Source organism: Eulemur rufifrons, chromosome 16 (genome assembly GCF_041146395.1).
Source record: "Eulemur rufifrons isolate Redbay chromosome 16, OSU_ERuf_1, whole genome shotgun sequence".
NCBI classification, from domain to species: Eukaryota; Metazoa; Chordata; class Mammalia; order Primates; family Lemuridae; genus Eulemur; species Eulemur rufifrons.
The window spans coordinates 93,834,194-93,855,170 of NC_090998.1; the positions used below are offsets into that span (position 1 = coordinate 93,834,194).

The 20,977-nt window shown below is 58.7% G+C and overlaps 1 protein-coding gene across 1 annotated transcript in view; it reads right to left on the bottom strand.

Moving 5' to 3' along the window:
• CELSR1 (cadherin EGF LAG seven-pass G-type receptor 1) overlaps nucleotides 1-20,977 on the bottom strand; it is a 137,488-nt gene that overhangs the window by 38,116 nt on the left and 78,395 nt on the right. Inside the window, exons 4-9 of the mRNA XM_069491303.1 lie at nucleotides 19,921-20,036; nucleotides 18,686-18,774; nucleotides 2,534-2,691; nucleotides 1,798-1,961; nucleotides 1,240-1,365; nucleotides 574-740 (exon numbers count right to left, since the gene is read on the bottom strand). Coding sequence (XP_069347404.1) covers nucleotides 574-740; nucleotides 1,240-1,365; nucleotides 1,798-1,961; nucleotides 2,534-2,691; nucleotides 18,686-18,774; nucleotides 19,921-20,036 — 820 coding nt within the window. The remainder of the gene's footprint in view (nucleotides 1-573; nucleotides 741-1,239; nucleotides 1,366-1,797; nucleotides 1,962-2,533; nucleotides 2,692-18,685; nucleotides 18,775-19,920; nucleotides 20,037-20,977) is intronic.

Sequence of the window (20,977 nt, forward strand, 5' to 3'; positions counted from 1 at the left end):
AGATACACACACATACTCAGACACGTGCACAGAGACACACACCCATAGACACACATGCACACTGATGTGCACAGATACACAAGAGACATGCACACACATAGACATATACACGTGTGCACATCTATGTACACACATATACATACTTGGAACAAACCCTAGAAGCAAGGAAAGAACAGCCCAGTTGTGGAATTCCTCCACATTCAGACGAAGCACTATGCCCTGACACAGCCGCCACTTCCACCCGCAGGGCCGGTCGCCCCCTCGGCGCCGAAGTGCCGGCTCATCCGGCCAGATCCCAGGTGCGAGGGAGACTGTCACGGCGTCCGAGACGCGCCTCGCTGCTGCGCCCACCGCTCACCTCCCAGAGGAAAGAAAGGCCTGGAAGGACCCCGGCGGGACCGCGCGGCCGCCGCTGTCATCTCGCACTTTTCCTGTCACCAGCGCATTTCCAGGCGTGACTGTGCTGCCACTTGGAAAAGCCGCTCCAGGTCTCCGCTGCTCCACTGCAGAAGCCCCAGCGCCTGGCCCCTCACTCGGGCGCCCGCCCGCCACGGGGACACGGGGTCCGCTCACCTGCAGCTGGAGCCTGGAGGACAGGCCGGCCGTGGCCTCCATCAGCACAGCATCCTCCTTGCGGGTGCGGAACATGAGCCCCAGGAACCAGGGCACGGAGATGGTGATGTCCAGGTCGCTCCAGGACACGATGCTCTCGCCGCTGAAGCGCTGGGGGTGGGGCATGGCTGCGGACACAGGCCGGGGCCTCAGGCACCTCCCCAAATCGGGCCTCTGAGAATCTTTTTCTGCCCCAGGGGAGGCGGCATCCTGGGCCTTTTATATTTTAATGCAAAGGCTGGTCTGAGACTTCCACCTGTCCCTCACCCAGCCCTCTGGATCCAGCAGCCCCAGGCCCTGCACTCTGGGACCCACGCCTTCCTGGGAAGCGCCGTGAAGCCCTGGGGGCTCCCACCACTGCCCGGGGTGGCAAGGGGCTTTCTGGCTGGACGGGAGGTGGAGCTGGGCAGCTGGGGGGCCCTGGGCTCAGCAGATGAGGGCGCCAGGTGTGGGCCCTGCCGGCCCGGCCTACCTGTCCTGCCCCACACTTGGGGGGCTGGGGAGCCCGGGACAGGAGCAGGGGTTCTGTGGAGGACGGCCAGAGGCCGCTGGTCCCAGAAGCCCCTCACGAGTGGTCCCAGGTACCCAACACCCCAGAGCGAGGCCTCGCGGGTCGCCGGTGCTCACCTTGCTCACAGTTCTTCCCGCCGAATCGGAGCGGACACTCGCAGAGATATGTGTTCCACCTGCTAACACAGGTGCCCCCGTTCTGACACCAGGTCCCGTCACAGAAGTTCCGCTGAGCAGCGCAGCCTAGCAACGCAGAGCACACGGCAGGGCCTGACGTGTGGGAACCGTCCCGGGCCCACGCCGGCCAGGCAGGCCCGGGAAACGGGCCACAGAGAAGGTGGCCAAACCTGAAAGCCTCTGGCAGCCGTGAGGACATGAGACCTGGCCCGGCCCTGCACACAGGGCCCACACTGGGAGAATCCGGGTCTCCAGGCCATCACGGCAGGGGGCCTGGCCATGTGGGGACACGTGCGGGACCCTAGGACGGTGTGTGTCCCAGGCCGGCCGGTTGGCCCAGCAGAGCCACGGCACCCTCCAGCGAGCCTGGACTCGGGGCTCCGCTCCCAAGAGGTGCCCATAGCCGGACACACACGTTCTAGAAAACAGTCGGCTCTCCGGGTCGTGCAAGTGGCCCTCTCCCACCTGGCCGCCCCGGCCCCCGGCGGCCCTCCCTACCTGCCCTGGTGCCGTTGTTGGCGATGAATCCAGCCATGTCCACGTTTTTGCCATCCACCGACAGGTTCCGCATGCAGCCCACAAACTGCCGGTTGTGCACTGGGAAGTCTTCCGGCAGGTTGGGGACACCCCCCAGAAGCAGAGGCCCCGTCAGATCCAGGGACCTGGGGGGCAAAGCCATCCTCTGTGACATCCCGGTGGCAAGAGGCAGCTGTAGGCTCTGCTGCCAGAAACGCTTCGGTAACAGAGCAGGAAGTTGGGGGCAGTGGGCAGAGGCCGGAACAAAAGGCCGACCCTGCTGCTGGGGCCACCGCTGGCTCTTCAGGCCTCTCTGTGCCTCAGTTGCCTCACACTCGAGTTATGTCCCGACAAGCTGGACCACTCACGGAGTCCTGCCCACCCTGGCCAGCCCACACCTAAGCAGGACGTGGGGCAGGGTGCTGTCCTCCGGCCTCCAAGATCCTCCCGCGAAAGGAGGGGGTCCTCCAGCCAGCTGTCACGACCCTGGGGTCAGCCTGGCCACTCCCCACTTTGACACACACCTCTGAGGGGACTTTTTCTGGAAGGCTCTAACGTGTCAGAGGGAAGGTGCCCCAACCACGGGAACGGAATCCGACTCCAGCCTGCACTGGGGCGCTGAGCCCAGAGTGTCCGTGTTGGGGCCCCCCTGGAAGGCAGCACGGTGACCCCATGTTTGGGGTACAGACGCCCAGCACCCCCCTCCTGGGATGCTCACTTCTTGGAGCCACTCTGAGTGCCCTGGGCAGCGCAGCTGTAGTTCCCGACGTAGCTTCCAAAGCGCACGGCCACAGCTGTGTCACAGTCGTCCACTGTCACCACGGCCACCTTCTCCCCAGACGGCCCGTGGGGCAGGCCCAGGCGGCCGATGTTGGGCTGTGGGAAGAGAAGGCACAGAAGGTGTTGGCGTTTCCCCCACCCATGCCCTCGGCAGGGCCACCAGCCCGGCACGTCACCCGCAGAGGGCAGCTTGTGGACGAGGGGGCAGGAGCCCGAGGCCTTGTTTCAAATTAGTTCCTGAAACCAGCTGTGCTGGGTTGCATGGTGTCCCCACACATTTACGTCCTTCGCAGAACCTCGGAATGTGACCTTATTTGGAAACAGGGCCCTTGCAGGTGTAATGAGTTAAGATGAGGTCGCACCAGAGCAGGGTGGGCCCTAACCCGAGACGACTGGTGTCCTTAACGATGACAGTGCAGAGACACAAAGACTAACACCATGTGACAACGGAGGCACATGCCAGAGCCACTGTCTACAAGCTGAGGAACGCCGAGGAATGGCGGCCACCAAGAGCTGGGAAGAGGCCGGAAGGACCCTCCCGTAGAGCCTTCAGGGGGGCACAGCCCTGCCCACACCCAGACCTCAGACTTCTCGTCTCCAGGAACCGGAGAGAACAAATGTCTGGTGTTTAAGTCACTCAGTTTGTGGTACCTTGTTAAGGCACCAACACCAAAGCCCGGACCCTTCCTTTTGAACACCTGTGGCCATCTTCCCGACACCGCGTGTTTCTGGGATGTGGATCCCACGACGCTGCTGCCCGGCCACAGATGGCCCATGCCTCCCCCCGGAAAGCGTGGCGTTCCCCTGTCCCAGCCAGGAGCCTGTCCCAAGGCTGACTATGAGAGCTCGTTCTGGAATCGGTGACGGGGGGTTTAACCCTCTCCCTTCTTCAGGAGGCTGTGGGTTGCTGTCCAGGGAGGGGCCCACTTTCTGCAGGGACACTCAGGGGTCTCAGGTCTCAGCTCCTGGCCGTCTCCTCCCAGGACACCGAGCACATCCACCCAGAAAGCCCTCAGACACCTTCCTGAAGGACAATCGGTGCGACTCCACACCACTCGTGCCAGCCACGTGACTTGGGTGTGTGGGTCTTAAAGTTCTGAGCAAAGCAATTGGATTTCCTTCCTCATGTGCACAACCTGGGCAACAAGACCCACATCGGTGGTAACTGTGAAGATGAACTGGAACTCGAAGGACGTGCCACCAGGCCTCAGTGGCACATGACACATGGCGGCTCCTTGCTCCTGCCAAGGGCACCTTTCCTCCCAGCGCCAGCAGTGCCCCTCATGCCACCCCTACAGAGGACGGGCTTAAGGCCTCCCCTTGCGAGCTCTGGGGTGAGTCTGAGTTTATAACGTGATGCAACCTTATGCTTCTTTACGATAACATGGAAATTGGTTGCTGTAAAAACAGAGAATTAAATCATCCTCGATGCTCTTTAGTAGGGAAATAATAACCACACAGTGCATTAAAAAAGAAATCTTCAGTTTTTAATAGGAACAAAGTATCCATTTGGTCAGGGACAGTGGGCTGAAAGCCAGGACATGAAACTTCTGATAGCAGGAGTTCACCAGATGGCCAAGATGTGTGACTTCAGGGGACCCTGTACACCAAGGCAGTACCCTCCTGAGTTGTGCAGTGCGCAGCCTGCATGGCTGTACGTAGACCCCACAGCTGAGACTGCCACTCCCCCTTGTCCAAGCATCTCACCTGGACAGGACCTATCACTGTACCTCAGTTTCCCTGTGTACAAGATAAGGATTTAACATTAGGATACCCACCCTCTCTGTATTACAGGGACTTGGAGGGTGACGTCAACATAGATCTGAGTTTCCCACAAACCCTTCTCAGGTAAATCCAAGGGAAGCTTTTACCAGGCCACCTGGTACCCTATTAAGCCATTTGCTCAGTGATTTCACTTTTGGTTAAGCGGCAGGTAGAAGAGCATATGAAAACCGGTCTGCGTGCTCGATCTGGAACAGCAGCGCACTGTGGAAACACGTGCAAGTGCCCATTACGGCTGCCTAAGTGTGAGGTGCAACCCGGGAAATGAGAGCCTCCCGAGCTGCGCTGGCCCCGTATTATCTTTACAACTTGTAATTTACATTTTTGCAGACGGGTGTGTGGCTTCGGAGGAAGGTCGTAAACAGCATTTATACTTGGGAAGCTTTAATGAAACTGAGCTACTATTTACAAAACTGCAGTTGTAAACCGCGGCACATAATCGACGCTCAGAGCTATGAGATTCGGGCAAAACCTGCAGGCGAGAGACAAAAGGACACAATCCACGTTTGTTCTCAGAGCGGCACTTACTGGCGTGAGATGCCCGACTGCAGCCAGCGTTTGTGACGCGGAGCAGCAAGCGGGACTTTCAGGAAGACGGGCTGATTATCGTCACCCGGCGTGCACGGCCGAGTCCCCCTCCCAGGCAGGGCCACCGCTGTTCCGTTGACGGCCTTGATGGCCGAGGAGTGAAACCGCCGGGGGGGAGAGCTGGACGATCCGGGGAGGGACGCAGAGCGGAGTGGCCAGGGAACCCGCCGGGCCGAGGCCTGTCCCCACTCCGCGGGGTCGCAGTCCCAGGGCCCCGACGCCCCCCTGCCCCTCTCACACTGCCCCCGAGAAGTGGCAAGTGGGGCCCGCAGGTCAGGACGCCCCAGCTCCCGGCCCGTCGGTCTCACACGCGTGCCGAGACCCGCTGTGTGGTCGGACCGGCCAGGGTGGGCAGGCAGTGGGTGGCAGGGGCACAGCTGCTGCCGGTGACGCAGGACGCGGGGCTGGGGGCCCCCCAGAGAGAAGGGAGAGCACAGAACAGCAGCAGCTGCGCTGCCAGGCACGTGCCCAAGAAAGCTGAAAACAGAGACTCAGACACAAACTGCTCCGCACGCGTTCACAGCAGCAGAGTCACGACTCCCGAAGGTGGGGACCGCCCAGCTGTCCCCCGGCGGGTGGCACGCAAACTGGGTCCGTCCACACAGTGCAACATGGCTCAGCCACGTAGGGTGGGGGGCACCGATACATGCTGCGACACGTGTGGAAACGTCACGCGTGTGACAGAAGTCAGACCTAAAAGCTACAGCTGTATGAACCGTCCAGCACGCGCAGGTCCGCTGGTTGCCAGGGCAGCGGGGGACAGGCCCAGAGGTCCCAACCCCAGGCCCCGAGCCCCAGGCCTGGACACTCAGGGGCTGAGCAAAGCAGGCATGACACATGTGGACTGGAGGTGACAAGCGCCAACAGGGCCGGCACAGGGGCCCGGGGGCCGGTGGGAACAGGGCTGGTGAGGATGGGCCACCACGCTCACTCCTGCTGCCACCTGAGAAGAACCCCGCAGTGCCACCAAGCAGTAAAGCTGGACCGCAGGGGGCCTCACTGTGCCAGGCTGTGCAGATCCGGGTTCCTGATCCAGGCGTCGTCACTGGGGTCCGGCCCCTTTCTCCTTCCCTGCTATGTGCAGCCGGCCCCGCGGGCTTCCACTCCGCCGCGCTAAGCAGCTCAGGGGGCCTTTGTGTGCGCACAAAGCGTTGGGTCCCCGCGAGGCGCTCGGGTTTCCGCAGCCTTTCAGCCCGCCGCACTCGATCCGCGCGGGCAGGCCAGGGTGGGTACGATTTCAGCGCCGGGGAGGGCGGCATGGGGGCGCCCGCGGAACCAGACACCGGGAGGGGCACGTCTCAGGAAGCCAACGCGTTCACGCTCTGTGTCAGAAATGATTAACCACCGTTCCTATTAAAGCCCTCACAGATGGCTGGACCCCAGGAATGTCTGCAAGAGTCAGAGTGCTGCGCTCAACGGTCACCGCGCCGGCGTTTCTCAAACACAGCGAGGCTCGAACCCGACCGGCCGACAGCCGCCCCAGGAAATGTGGGCGAGACCCCCGCCAGCTTGGGCAGAGGTGACAAGCCCTCCCTCGGAGGCAGCCGCAGCAGTTCTCTGAGGGGACGTGGGGCATCGGCGGGCAGGGGCCCGCGGAGAAAACACCCAGGTTCAGGCACACTTGCGGAACCCAAGCCGACTCCCAGGACGTTGCCGGAACGCAGACATCAGACCAAGGGGCTGCGTCTCCAGAGGCCCAGGTGGGCCTGGGCAGGGCCCACTCGCTCCCAGGCAGGTAACGGGACCCTGCTCTGGCGCGGTGACCCCTCTACGCGGGTGCTTTTGACCCCAGGATGGCGAGTCACTGACAAGTCTGCGGCCCTTGCCAGGTGGGGAGGGCTCACCCAAGACCACACAAGACAGAAACAGAGAAGGACGGTGGAGAGACAGTTAAGGGACATGCAGAGGTGTCCTGAAACTGCAACGTCTAAGACCCAGGCCCGGCCGGCCAAGCCATCGCCGGACCAGAGTCCTCCCGAGGCACTTCCGCCACCTGGCACGTCCTCCCTCCGCGCCGGCCCCGCCCAGAGCACAGAGCACAGGTCCCGGCTCTGCTCGCCATGGAATCCCCAAGGCCAGGACAGGTCGGCCAGCCGGGCGTGACAGACAGACACCCCCTGTGTTGGGTTCACCTGCACCCCACTTCTGCCAAACACGGTAAATGTTTGAGGAACCAAAGAGCCAGGCCAACATGGCAGCTTCCCCAGCGCGGTGAAAACTGGCCGGACGATTTGGAACTCGGCAGGGGTGCCGGGCGCCGTCTCCCCAGGAGGACAAACCACCTGCTCAGCCAGGACTGAGCTGGCTCCTTGGGGACAGCCGCCAACCGCAGGGAGCGGCCGGAGCTGAGCTGGTTCCGCAGCGACAGCTCAGCCCCCGTCCCCGCCGGTGCCTGCGATCGGCGCTGGGCCCGGCACAGAGGCGTTAGTCACTCTGCCTCCCTCCGTCAGCTCAACCACCAGCAGCTCAGAGCTCTCAAAAATTAAGTTACAAAAATATTTACTTCTCCTGAGTTTAACATCAACCACAACCCTCCCTCCCCCAAGACCCAGACCATTATTGAGTTGTTTTCTTTAAGACACTGGGAACCCACGTCTTGGGAAGGGCAGGGCACCCCCCTCAGGGCTGTGCACCCCAAACTGCTGCGAGGGGACCCGACTGGGCCACTCTGGGCCACCAGGTGAGCAGACAGCTCCGCGCTGTCCCGAGTGGTAGGATGATCTCAAGGCCCTCCGCACAGCCCCGGCTGAGAGGGGGCAGGTGCAGGTGACACATTGCTCTGAGCCCAGGCAGACTCTTCTAGAAAGTGGGGGAGTGCATAGCTGCTACCTCTAGGGCTGCATGGGATCATCCTCGGTACCCACGCGGGTCCAGCTGGGAGCACCCGAGGTCTGCAGGGCTCACGGGACAGCAGTGCCCGCAGCGCGCGATAAGCATCACCTCCCAGAAGGCGAGGGGTCACATCCCAGCCCCACTCGGGAAAGCCACGTGACCTTCCTGCACGCCAGGACTGGTCTGTAAAACGGGTTGTAAAAATAGCGCCCTCCTCGCGGGGGGCCGTGAGGGATGTATGTGCCGAGCCTGGCGTCCTGCCGGGGTGAGGGAAGCAGCCCACAAACGTTTGCTGCCGCTGTTGTTGCCGCTCAAAAACGTGGGAAGAAAACCAAAAAAAATGTGCAAATGGCCATTCTGCCTGAATTTCCTCTGTCTTAGTACTTCCTATATTAAAATAATAAAGTTTCTTTTCACATCCTTAAAGAAAACGAAGCAGCTAAGCAGCTCCTGCAGAGCGTGCCCCCGCCGGGGAAGCCGCAGCCGTCCTCCAGCTGACACGCAGGCCACCCGCAGCCCCCGGCTCCCGTCAGCGCGCCATTTCCTCCAGCTATTCGCTCACCCAAGAAAATAATGCGCTGTGCCAACAGACGTATCACTGTGGGAGCATTTTACAAAAAGAAAGGATTTTCAACAAGGGTCAGAACCAACTAATCACCTAAAGTTTCTTTAGGGGAAAAAAAAAAAAATCACACCAGGGCTGGGGCTCCATGGCACACACCTGTACTCCCAGTGCTTTGGGAGGCCAAGGCAGGAGATCTCAAGGCCAGGAGTTTGAGACCAGCCTGGGCAGTACAGCAAAACCCCATCTCTACAAAAAAAAAAAACTTAGCTGGGCATGGTGGCATGCACTTGTAGTCCCAGCTACTCAGGAGGCTGAGCCAGGAGGATCGCTTGAGCCCAGGCGTTAGAGGCTACAGTGAGCTATGATTGCACCACTGCACTCCAGCCTGGGTTCACAGAGTGAGACTCTATGTTAAAAAAAAAAATCACACTACAGCCTTCTATTTCTCAGGCAGGGGAGCTAACTCAAGTTCCGCAGACAATTCTGGCCACAGACAAAGTGAAGAGCTCTGTGCTTTCCCGATGGGTGTGCAACACCCTCAGAAATGCCAAATCATGGGTCAGAAGGCAGGTGTGTCGTGAGCATGGCGTGTGTCCTCGGCAGTGGACAGAAATAAGCTTCTCCTAACGGTCTCCACGTGCTCCACAGCGATGAATCCTGCTCTGAAAAGGATCCAACAGGGCACAGCACCAGCTCCCACCCAGTAGGACCCTCGACCACACAAAAGCCCCAGGGTCCGCGGGAGGGAGCCGGTGGGTCCGGCTGCTGCCCCTGCGGGGCTGGGCCGTCAGGATCGGGTCCCCTCTGCAGCCTGGCTGGCTCCCCTGCCCCAGGTATTCCGGGAACCTGGGAACTTGGACTAATTTGCTCAGAGAAGGGTTTCTTCTCCAGTGACAAATGAAAGGCTCAAAATCGGGGGCCAGGGGTCCTTAGGGGATACACAGCAGCCTCCTGCAAGGCTGTGGCAGCACGTTCCTTCTCTTGAGGGCTTTGCAGACAAAAAGTTGCTCGGCACAAACTGTGGCCCCCTCGGCCTTCACGAGCAGCTCACATCCCTGCACAGCTGCGACACACAAATCCGACCACTGTTCCTCCCAACTGGACAATCTCCACACACACGAGACGGAGGGGAGCCGGCAGTCCTGACCCACAGTCCCGGGGCCTCCTCCGCACGGGCCCCACAACACCGGAGCCCGGGGGGCCCGGGAAGGGGGACTGACGGGTACGGTCCATCTTCCAAATATGCCTCCTCTGAGCCAGGGAGAAAGGCGTGCCGGAAATGTGCACACTCACACTCACATTGCACACTCATAACTCACATGTGTGTGCCCACCCATACTCACTGCCGCGTGCATGCTCCCCAGCACATACGAACGCATACACACCTTCACACAGACATCCTACACACTCACCTGCTCACACGCTCACACACTCACTGGTGCGCTCACACTTTGTGCACACACGCACACACTTGCACACACACTCTTACGAAGAGCCCTGGCCTGCTCCTGCTGGGCCCTATCAGGCCCCTCTGTCCCCAGGTTCTGGGCCGTGACAGAAGCCCCCGGGACGCCCCTCCTGTGCTCAGCCCTCCTGCCTCCCCATCCTTGCCCGCAGGCCACTGAGGGCTGCTGTGCTTGGGATCTGTGTGGTGACGGTGGGACCAGGGTGTAGAACTGGTGGGAGAAAGCATGGAGGTGGCTGGAAAAGGCAGAGAAGGTTGTGGGAGAGGACGGTCACAGCAAGAGAGCACGTGGCGGCCGTGGGACCACACTTGTGAGCCTGGCGCATCAGCCAATGCACGTCGGCCACCATCACCCTCCTCGCCCCGGTCTGGGATTGGGGGAGGAGAGGCAGGGAAGGCCTGAGCCCAGGGAGGGAGGGAGGTGGCCACAGCACCGGGCACTTCAAAGCATCAGGAGAGTAGGGACAGGGTGGCCTGGGAGGGAGGGAGACAGACGGGTGGAGAACCCAGTGGCCGCCATGCCAGACAGGAAGCAGCCACGGCCGGGTGTGAGACCAAGGTTGCCCAGCCCCTGGGGTGACTTTCCATAACAGGGTTCTGGAACACAAAGGCCAGGGTGGGGCTGCGCCTCTCCATAGCAGGTGACTCCTGCCATCTGTCCAGCCTGTGTTTGGGAACGGAAACCAGGCGGCTTATCTTCCTGTGCCATCTCGGAGCAGGCGGGCGTCCCCCACCGCACGCTGTCACCTCCATCCAGGGCTCATCTGTCTTCCCGGGGCTCGCTGGACACTGGGAGGCCCCTCCACTGGCTTCTGTTACCCGCCTCACTTGGTCTCGAGGAGGCATTTAACACTCCCAGCCCGAGAGGCAGGATGAAGGCAGCGGCCACAGACGCCACCCCGTGACGCGACGGGAGAGTGTGGAGGCGTTGCCGGGGTAGCAGCGAGGCCGTGGGCTATTTATGGAACCACCACCTGCGCTGGACGAGCGGTGGGCTGTGTAAGCAGGAAGCGCCGCCGGAGAGAAACCCGGATCCCTCCACGCCGGGGTGGGGCTTGTGAAGGGCGCGACCTCTGGCAGCAGTAATGGAACACGTGGGGCCCCGTCCCCATGTCTTAAACGTGGCATGGACCCTGCTCTGCCGTCATGGGCCGGGGAGCAAAACCAAGAGCCCCCGTCGCCGTCCCCGTCGTCGTGAGGCTTCCTGTCCTTCTTGTGGCTTAATCAACTTCATAAAAGTTTAACTTCTTTATCTTGCACATTCTTTAAATCCAATGACTTTTTAAACAGAAAACGTAAAAGACAAAACTCAAAATGATTCACAGTCCTGTGCCCCAGATACTCCTGCTACACCTATTTTGTGACTACGAGTGCACGTAAGAAGTCACAGAAGGGCATACGGTGAACACAAAACCCTCCTCGCTCCTCATCCTTCCTCCCCAAGTACCCGCCGTGTGGCACATCGCCGGCAAAAACGGACCACGACGATGCCCTCCTTCAGGTCCACCCCGTGAATGCCACTTCCCAGCACCTGTCACCAAGGGTCAATTTCTCCACCCTAGAGGCTGGGCTTGGCCACATGACGCAGCCCGTGGGACATCAGGACACAAGGACACAACAGAAGGCTTGAAGAGGCCGTGCACTGGGACTCACGCTTTCTGGCTGCTGGGAACACTCCTGCTACCGCATGAGCAGCCCGGGCCAGCCCGCTGTGGGGTGAGAGGCCCCGGCGGCCACAGCCAGAAGCCTGGGCACGTGGGCAAGGCTGTCCCAGCATCCAAGCCGCGGATGAGCTACATGGACCGGAAGAACCACCAGCCAAGACACAGCATCACGAGGGTTGATAAATATCTGACGTTCTAAGACACCACACCTCGGGGTGGTTTACGATGCTGTCTGACACAAGCCGTTAACAGGTTTGTTTTTCTTTTTAGAGGGGGTAGGGTAGGGTTATCTTTCAGAAAAACATATGCATATATTAACACCAGCACATATTTGCAAATCTTTAAAAGTTCTAATTAGACTTCTCATTTTGAGGTCAGATGCATGTGCAAGCGTAAAACACAGTACAGACAGATCTCGCGTGGCCTCTGTCCAGCTCACGCCAACGGGCACGACCCGCCGAGACGGTCAGCACCAAGCCCGGGCACGGACACAGACACCCCCGCAGGGACCCCCTCCTCACACAGCCACATCCGCTGCCCTCCCCACCCAACCCTGGCAGCCGCCATTTTTTGTCATTTTAAGAATGTTATACAAATGGAATCTGAGTGTGGTACCACCTCCTGGGACAGCCCTTTGTCACTCAGCACAACCCTCCCGAGACACATCCACGTCATTGCTGCGTCTGTAGCTCAAGAATTCTCTAGTGAAACCCCCTGGGCCTGGAGACTTCATTTTTGGGAATTTTTAAATTACAAATTCCATTTCCTCGATAGTTATATGCAGCCATTCAAATTATTTATTGCATCGTGGGTGAGTTGTGGCAATTTGTGTTTTTTGAGGTGTTGGTCCACCTCGTCCAGGCTATAACTGTACGTGTGTCGGGTCACCTGCACTGTTTCCCTTACTGCCCTTTCAACGTCTACAGGGCCTGTGTTACTCCTGATATTGTTAACCTATATCTTCTATCTTCTTTTTTTCTTTTTGGAGACAGAGTCTTGCTCTGTCACCCAGGCTGCAGTGCAGTGGCATCATCATAGCTCACAGCAACCTCAAACTCCTGGACTCAAGCAATCCTCCTGCCTCAGCCTCCCAAGTAGCTGGGACTACAGGTGCATGCCACAATGCCTGGCTAATTTTTCTACTTTTTTTGTAGAGATGGGGTCTTGCTCTTGCTCAGGCTGGTCTTGAACTCCTGAGCTCAAGCGATCCTCCCGCCTCAGCCTCCCAGAGTGCTAGGATTACAGGCATGAGCCACTGCACCTGGCTCTCTTTTTTCTCTTATCAGTCATGTAAGAAGTTTGTCAATTTTACTGACCTTTTCAAAGAACCAGATCTTTGTTTCATTGATTATCTCTATTGTTTTTCTGCTTTAAGTTTCACTGGCTGCTACTCTCATCTGTATTATTTCCTTCCCTCTGCTTGCTTTGGGTTTTTGTTCTTCTTGTTCTATCTAGGTTATCGATGTGAGACTTTCCCCCTTTCCTAAGTATTTAGGGCTATAAATTTCCCTCTCAGCACTGCGTTAGCTGCTTCCCACAGATTTTGGTATTTTGTATTTTCATTCTCTTTAAATTATTTTACATTAAAAAAAAATTTTCATTCTTTCCTTTCTCCCTTCTTTTCTGAATAATTCAATACTTCAGTCAAATCTCCATTAAGACCCTCTGTCTCCAACTGTTGGAGTCAGTGGGTAGAGCAGGGCTGGGGCTGCAGGAGGGGGCAGCAAGGGCGGAGGCAGCTGGGATGGAGGCTGCGTGACGTGGTGGCTGGTGGGGGTGCAATTTGGGAGGTTGTTTAGATAATCAGAAGTCAGGAAATACACAATAACTACACTGAGGAGAATGAAAACAAGGTTTCCCATGATTAGAGAAAAGAGTTACGTATATGGAAGGAAAAAACTAGAAGGAACTCTGTCTTCGTCTGTTTGGGCTGCTATAACAAAACGTCATAGACTGGCAGCTTGTAAACAGCAGACGTTTGTCACTTTTGAAGGCCTGGATGTCGGAGATGGAGGTGCTGGCGGATTCGCTGTCTGGCGAGGGTCTGCCTTCTGCTCCCAGCTCACTGCCTTCTCACTGTACCCCCACATAACAGAGGGGTGACGGTCTCTCTTGGGTCTCTTTTGCAAGGGCACTCATCCCACTGACGGGAGCACCTCATCACCTCCTCATATGTCACCTTGGGGGTGAGGATTTCAAATTACGACTTTGGGGGTTATATAGTCTGAATGTATCCCCCGAAGTTCATGTGTTGACACTTAACGGCCCCAGACAGCATCAAGAGGAGACGTAAAGATGGAATGAGGGCTATAATATAAGGGCCCGAGGGAGCAGGGTCGCTCTCCTCCGCTCTTCTGCCGTGTGAGGACGCCTAGACGGCTCCCTCTACGAGGAACCGGCCCTCACCAGGCACTGACCTGCCGGCACCTTGATCTTGGACTTCTTAGAGCTATGAGAGATGGATTCCTGTTGTTTGTAAATTATCCAGGCTCAGGTGTCTTGTTCTAGCAGCACGGACTGAGGCGGTGGCGGGGTATAAACATTCAGAGCATGGCAACCCCTGACGTGTGGCAATGACATTCATGGTTTTCATTAAGTAGAGAGAGAGATAAATAGAAATAAACGGGGATTTATGTTTCCCAGCTCTGCCCGGTGGCAGAGACCGGGCGTGAGATCCCCTAACAGCAGTGAGCACACCGAGCACCCAGATCTGGGTTTCCAAATACCACTCTGGGTTTCTGTACTACAAGAGCCCAGGGCCCTGGGGAAATGGCCGATGCCGGGGCTGGGACAGGGAAACCACCAGCCGGCCTGGAACATCTCGGGGTGCCAGGAGTAAAGAAGTGCCATGAGGATGACGGAGCTTAGCCAGAAGGCAGGGCTGTGCAGCAGCTCTGAGACCTGTGTCCACTCAGCCCAGTATGATTTATGAGCAAACCAGAAACAATGTGGGCATCAAATTAACAAAAATAATAGGTGATAACCCATTGACTAAATCAGGAGTTCATGAATCCATACCGATAGAAATAAAAAGGGGAGAGGAGAAACCTCTTCGTGACAGGGAAAGCCAACGAACACATGCGGTTCAGGTGTGACCGTCCTGGACGCCCAGGCAGTGGTGAAATGTGCGGAGGAGAGACGTGGGCCCAGGCAGGACCGATGAAGCCAACACAGCACAGCGCCAGCCACGGGGAATCTGGGTGCCGGGCACACGAGGGCTCGTTTACTCTCGCAACTTCTCTGAAAGTTCAAATTTGAACTTAAACTTTTAAAAACACACACCCGACAGCCAGGTCTGCCCTGTGCTTCTTCAATCTGCTAACGAGATCCTGGGGATCCTTCCCATCGGCACACCCAGCTCTGCCTTATTATTTTTCACGGCTGCACAACGTCCCGAGGTACCGATGACCTTCTATCTTATTAACTAACTTCTGAGCTGGTGTCCGTACGTTGGATGCTATGAGGGGACCGCACACCCTCTTTTATAAACGATGACAATCCAAATGCCTCCGTGTTCGCGGTTTGGGGAAAGCTCACACCCACCGCTCCCTGCAGTGGCCCTTCCCTAGCTCCCTGCGCACGGCTCGCCGGGACAGACAGACGGACCCTCCCCCTACCTGCCCGGTGCTTGGTTGGGGACTGGGGTGGAGCTCAGCCCTCGTCCTCCATGACAGGAGTGGACAGATGAAGCCCAAGATTGAAAAGGCACAGCAGCGCCGCATGTCATCTACCCAGAAGTCACTCAGAGGAGGCGCCACTGTCCCGGCCCTGACGTCTCCATGACACCGATAGCCCCACCTGCCCATCCTGTTACAGGCTCCATCTGCTTCCTGTGGGGACCCCAACTGATAAGCCACTCAGGGAGGGTCCCCAAAGGGTCCCCCACAGGACATACGTGGACTCGCTGCAGAAGGCCCCCCTGCCGGGTGGCACCTGGGTGCCAAGCAGCACTGAGACGCAGGCAGACCTCCGCGCAGGGGCGAGGCCTGCTGCAAGGAACATGCCACAGCACGAGACTGAGGTGGGGGGTGGGGGACGGAGCGACAGTGCGGCCCTCTCAGTACCAACACTCCACCCTCACTGGACTGTGATGTGATGAGTTTTTCAAATGTGTTTTCTTAGTAATTAGAAAAAAACCCACAAAACCCCAAAACAGGTGGGGTGGGCACAGTGGGCAGAGCGTGCTCAGGGAGAGACCTGGCCCTGGGATGGGCACAGAGGGGCTTCCCCTGGGCTGTGTCACCCACTGCCCACGCCGCCCAGGCCCCATCCCTGAACCTCTCTTAATCGGCCATGGCCCGGACGCCGTGCCCTGTCTGGCCCCAAAGCCTCCTCCCCAGGGCCCCCTCCCACCCTGAGCCTGTTCTCTTCCCCAAAAGCTTCCCTGGTGGCCTGAGGTCACCCCCTTTGGCTGCCAGAGGGTAGGGCCAGAGATGGCATGAGTGACCAAGCGGGGACCAGAAGAGAGCGATGTGCCCCTTGCAGATCCTTTTCAGAGCTGCCTCCGCTCCGTACCGTACCAAGCTGGCCGCCTCCCGCCCTCCAAATACCTCACAACCTGACCGTCCTACCCTAGCCCTGGGTGGGCTCCAGGGGACATCTCTGCACCTGGATTCATAAGAGCCGCCAGCTCTGGGACAAAAGTCACGTAGAAACAACACCGTCCCTCCCACAGACAGATGTGCATAATCTCTGCTAACATTTCCCTATTGTGTGGCTGAGCTAAACCTCGGAACAGACGCTACAACCCCAGGCAAGAGAGAGAGCAGGGAGAGCTCGCAGGAAAGGCCTAATCCCCCCAGAGGGGTTAGTGCGGGGGCTGTTGAAAGGACCCGGCCCGAGTCGGAAGCAGGGGATTGCAGTAATCCAGCCTTCCCCTGGTGGGCTTTTCAGAATGCAGTAGGCCCCTCTTTCCTCCGGGACATCCGAGGTGGTGTCCCGAAATGGGGACTTCACTCCTGTGAGCCACCTGGAAGGTCGCAGTGGCAGGCAGGCCCCTGTGTCAGAGCCAGGGCCAGGTGAGCAGAAACAACTGGGCAGAGGTGGCCACACCGGTGTCCTGGCTGCATGTCCCTGAGGCGTGGACACTCGGTTGCTGCTGCCACCGGCAGGTGACTCTGGAGCACTCGAGTGCCCTGATGGGAGACCAAGGCTGACTCGACCTCCCCCCACCCCACCGCCACACCCAGCAAAAAGCTCTCAGCCCTGGATTTGGGTTCCAGATAAAAGCAAGAAGGAAAATGCACCACACATTGGTCTCTGCTTCCCTGACAAGGGGACGTGGTCCCCAGAGCCCCGTGTGGCACACACTGGGGAGTGTCACACTCTGTTGTCTAGCCCCTGCTGGCTGGAAGGGCACCACCGGAGGGGTGTGGGGTTCAGAGGTGGGCAGAGCCAGACGGCACAGCAGAATGTTCCTGAAATGCAGCAAACACCTGCCCTTTGGGGATTATCTTCCTCCTTGCTCCTTCAGGGCATGTGCCAAGTCAGAGCAGCAGCCTGAACGTGCCCGGGCAGAAAACCACGGACCCCTCGTCCTTGGGCCAGGAGGGCTCAGCCTCTCGGGAGCTCTGCTGCCTATGTGGGGCAGAGCCACGCCTGACGCCGGGCAGATCAGCTGAGCTCAGGGGACTGTGGCGCTCACTGCAGTGACAGAGGTGCACAGGGCCAGCCCTGCCCTCCGGGGGCTTCCAGTTCCCGGCTGGTCACCTGCACAACGGGAGGGGCAGGAACGACTCCACTGAAGTGCAGTTATGGGGGCAGAAAACTTCACTCGGGGTCTGCAAGACCGAAAGGGGGAAGGAGCCGTTCTCCAGAGCAGCCAAACCGGGGCTGAGCGGCCACGGGTGGCAGATGTGGAAGATGTGTCACACAGATTACAATGACGCAGGAAGAAAAATCCAAACCATGATCCAACCTCGAGCCCCCAAGGGGACAGGTAGGAGGGGGCTCTCGGGAGGCCACCCCACCCCCGCTGCTTCTCACGGGGGCCACCAAGGCACACGCCCAGGGAGGGGCACACAGACCTCGCATGGCCAGTCACTGCGCAAACAGCCACGCAATAATGTCACTGCACCACATCACGGAAAGACTCCGGTCCTTGTGATGGGCTGACAGGGCAGCAGGTCTCGTTTGCCGGCCTGTCTCTTCCTCCAGCCCAGCCCTCGAGCCCCCTCCCCTCCACCCTGCACTCCACCCTCCATGGGGCCACGGCCCACCAGGGTGCCATCCCTCATGGGCAGCCCAGCACCCGCCCTGGCACCTCCTTGTTCTGCAAATCCCCAGCAAGCGCTCAGCCCCCTGCCCCCACCAGCTCCTCTCCCACCTCGCCCCAAAGGAGGCTCAAGCTCCCCCTGCCCTGGGCTGGCACCGACGGGACACAGGATGAAAATCGTGGTCACTGTGCGGGTGATCACTCTGTGTGGGGCGACTGGAGACAGCAGGACGTGCAGGGCAGGTGTGAGGGGCAGGCCCAGTGGCAGGGGGTGGACCCCAACTGCCCAAGTGTCAAAGCCAAAGACAGGGTAGGGGTGAGAGGCAGAAAGGCGGGAGACGCTCCCCACACGGTAGGGCTGGTGTGACTCTCAGGAGGACGGGACCCCATCTGCCCGCCAAGCTCAGGGCCGGGGCTCCCGGAGGCCTAGAGGGCCATGGTGGGGACAGGTGGGGACGAGGCCAACCCAGACCCAGGATGGGGTGGGGACCCCTAAAGCTCCCAGGAAGGAGAACAGCAGTTTGCAAAATCACAGCCATGGTGGCACGGCACCGAGATGCGAAATCCAACAACGTGTTTCCTTGCACACCAAACAGCAAAATAAAGCAAAACCAGAAACGCCCAGGCTTTCCCAGCACTTCCTCGGAGAACATTCTGACTCTCGGGTTACATCCAGGTAGAGCGGACAACTTTGGCTCTGAAGCTGTGTCTGAATGGCCTGGAATTTCAGCCGCCAGTAACGACCCGGCCAAGGCCGCTGCCGATGAATGAGCCCTTTCTGCGTCCCGCCTGCGCCCGGCGCTCCCCGTGGGAATATCCCGCCGACCGGGGCTCGGTGTGTTCACACGGACCCGCCACGAACGCCGGGCTCCTAAACCACTTCCCAGGAGCATATTTTTTAAAACTTCAGAATATGAATGTCTTAGAACAGAAAAGCTGCTTCCAGGGCACCGGAGTGGGCCACCCTGGAGCCGACCTACCTTGTTGTAGTACTGCACCTGCACCGAGTGCCACCGCCCGTCACTCACGCCCCCGGGGACCTGCGGCGCCACGGTCGTCGTGGTCTCACCTGCATGGCGGGAGGGAGACCCAGAGAGAAAGCAGGGGTTGAGGGGCTGCTGGGGACCCCGGCTTGCGCTCCAAGGCCGTGGGCAGGGGGTGCCCTCCCCATGGCCCCACTGGAGCCCCCACTGGTTTCTCCGTTCTGATTACAAAAGTAATTCTGGTTCCTTTTTTAAATATAAAAAACATTAAGAAGCATAAAGAGGGTGACCGCGTCCGTTAGCGCAGCATGGTGATGCTCACGCCGTGGCGGGGCCCCTCCGTTCTCCTGCACGCTGCACCAGCACAGACAACGTCATCAGAACCGATGCAGAGCTGTTTACCCCGTGGGTCACTAAATAACATATCGTGAGTCCTGTCCCGTGTTTTTAACAACCTTTTCACCACGCAACACACCCTTTTGTGAGGTCACAGGACACTCCCCTTGGCCGTCTCTGTCTAGGGGCACTTGTGTCTCGTCCACCCCCAGAGCTCTCCCTTCCGAGGGGCTGGGCGAGCCCGGCTGTACGTCCCCTCGGGGATTCTGGCTGCAACAGTCCTGGTTACGCAGCCACTGGCAGGACGGGAGAAAGGAGCTTCACGTGCAGAGGGTGTCCCCGGCAGGGAATGCCACCCCAGGGAGCCCGCGGGTGCCCCATTTCTTTATTCCATACAAAAAGGCAAAGCCCCAACCTTTATCAGGCATGTGTCAATAGACAGGGTCAGGGCTCGAGGGCCAGAAGCACCTCTGAGCCGACCTGGTGAACTTCCAGGTAGAGGAGGAGCAGGTGTAATTCCCCGCTAAAAATCACTTGTGCCAGAAAAACACAGATATTGCTGTGGGCAGTCTGGATGCTCTTTTCCAACAACCGGGACAGCATGTTCAATGGCTTTTCTGATATTTTCAATCTAGAGATGTACCACACTTTATTTAATGACTCCTCAGTTTTTTAAAATCCAAGCCCTATCTTCGATACCTTCAGCACTATAAGTAACACTGTAATGAACATCTTTGTGCACTCTGGGTTTCTTCCAAGGCACAGACTCCTAGACATAGAATTAGGGGATCAAAGGGTGTGCGGCTTGGAGGCACTGCACAGGATTAGGGTGGTCTTAACTGACAAAGCACCTGAGAAGCGCTCCAAGCCCTGCCCTGCCCGGGACGAGGCCCCACCTGCAGAGAAGGTGAGCTGCAGCTGCTCCTCCACGATCTCCAGGGCGATGAAGTCGTGCTTCTCGTTGAAGCGGCCATTGTAGAGCAGCAGGGCGTTCCTTTCTTGGGTGGCAAACCTGCGGCACCAAGCAGAAGCGTGTCACATGGCGAAGACCCCAGGGCCAAAAGCTGCCCGGGAGTGACAATCCCGGCCCGAGGAGGACAAGCACATGGGCCACGATTCAGGACAGGCATGGTCCTGACCCTGCCCGTCAGCAGCCAACAGCCCATCAGACCTGGTTAGCAACGTTCTTTTCTGGAAGTCACGAACCAGAATCCACGGGGAAATTTGGTCACCACGGGCTAGAGAATGTGACAGTGTGTTTGCACAATGTTCTAGAAGTATGACACCCAGCCAACATGCCATTCACAGATGTTTTCGGACAGAAAACACACATGGCACACCTTCTGTCGCCGGAAACAGATTCCTGAGCATGTGCGCCGGGGCACAGGGACGTGGCACCTTCCCGCGCGGGGACGCTGCTGAGGAAGGACCCCGGGCCTGCCCCGGCCCCACCACGCTCCAGTCGCACATGTGTCTTTCCGTCCCCAAGCCCTCGGATCCCGCTGCCCCTTCTGCCGCAAACAACCTTCCCCGGCTCTGCCGACCGCCGGGACCGCTGCAACTGCGCTTCCTCTGACTCCGTTTATCCACGGTCCCCGCCCGTGCATCACAGCACTGAGCTGATTTCTGAAATTATCCTGCTTCTTCACTCGTTTGTGAGAACGTGCGGTCCTTCAGGGGAGGGGCTGTCGTGCCCACAGCCCAGGCGGCCTGGTCCGAGTCAGCGCGCGATGACGGTGAGTTGAACAAACACACAGACAGGGCACGAAGGAACAAACGCGTGTGTGACAATGAACACACCTGGCAGAACTTCACACGTTCAAAGACTAAAAAACCACTCACACCTGGAGACAATCATCTTCAGAAATCCTTCTCCCCCACGGTCCTAGGACGCTGGCTCCATCAGACCCCAGGGTCCCCAGGGGGTCTTCAGGACCCCAACACCCCCAGTGG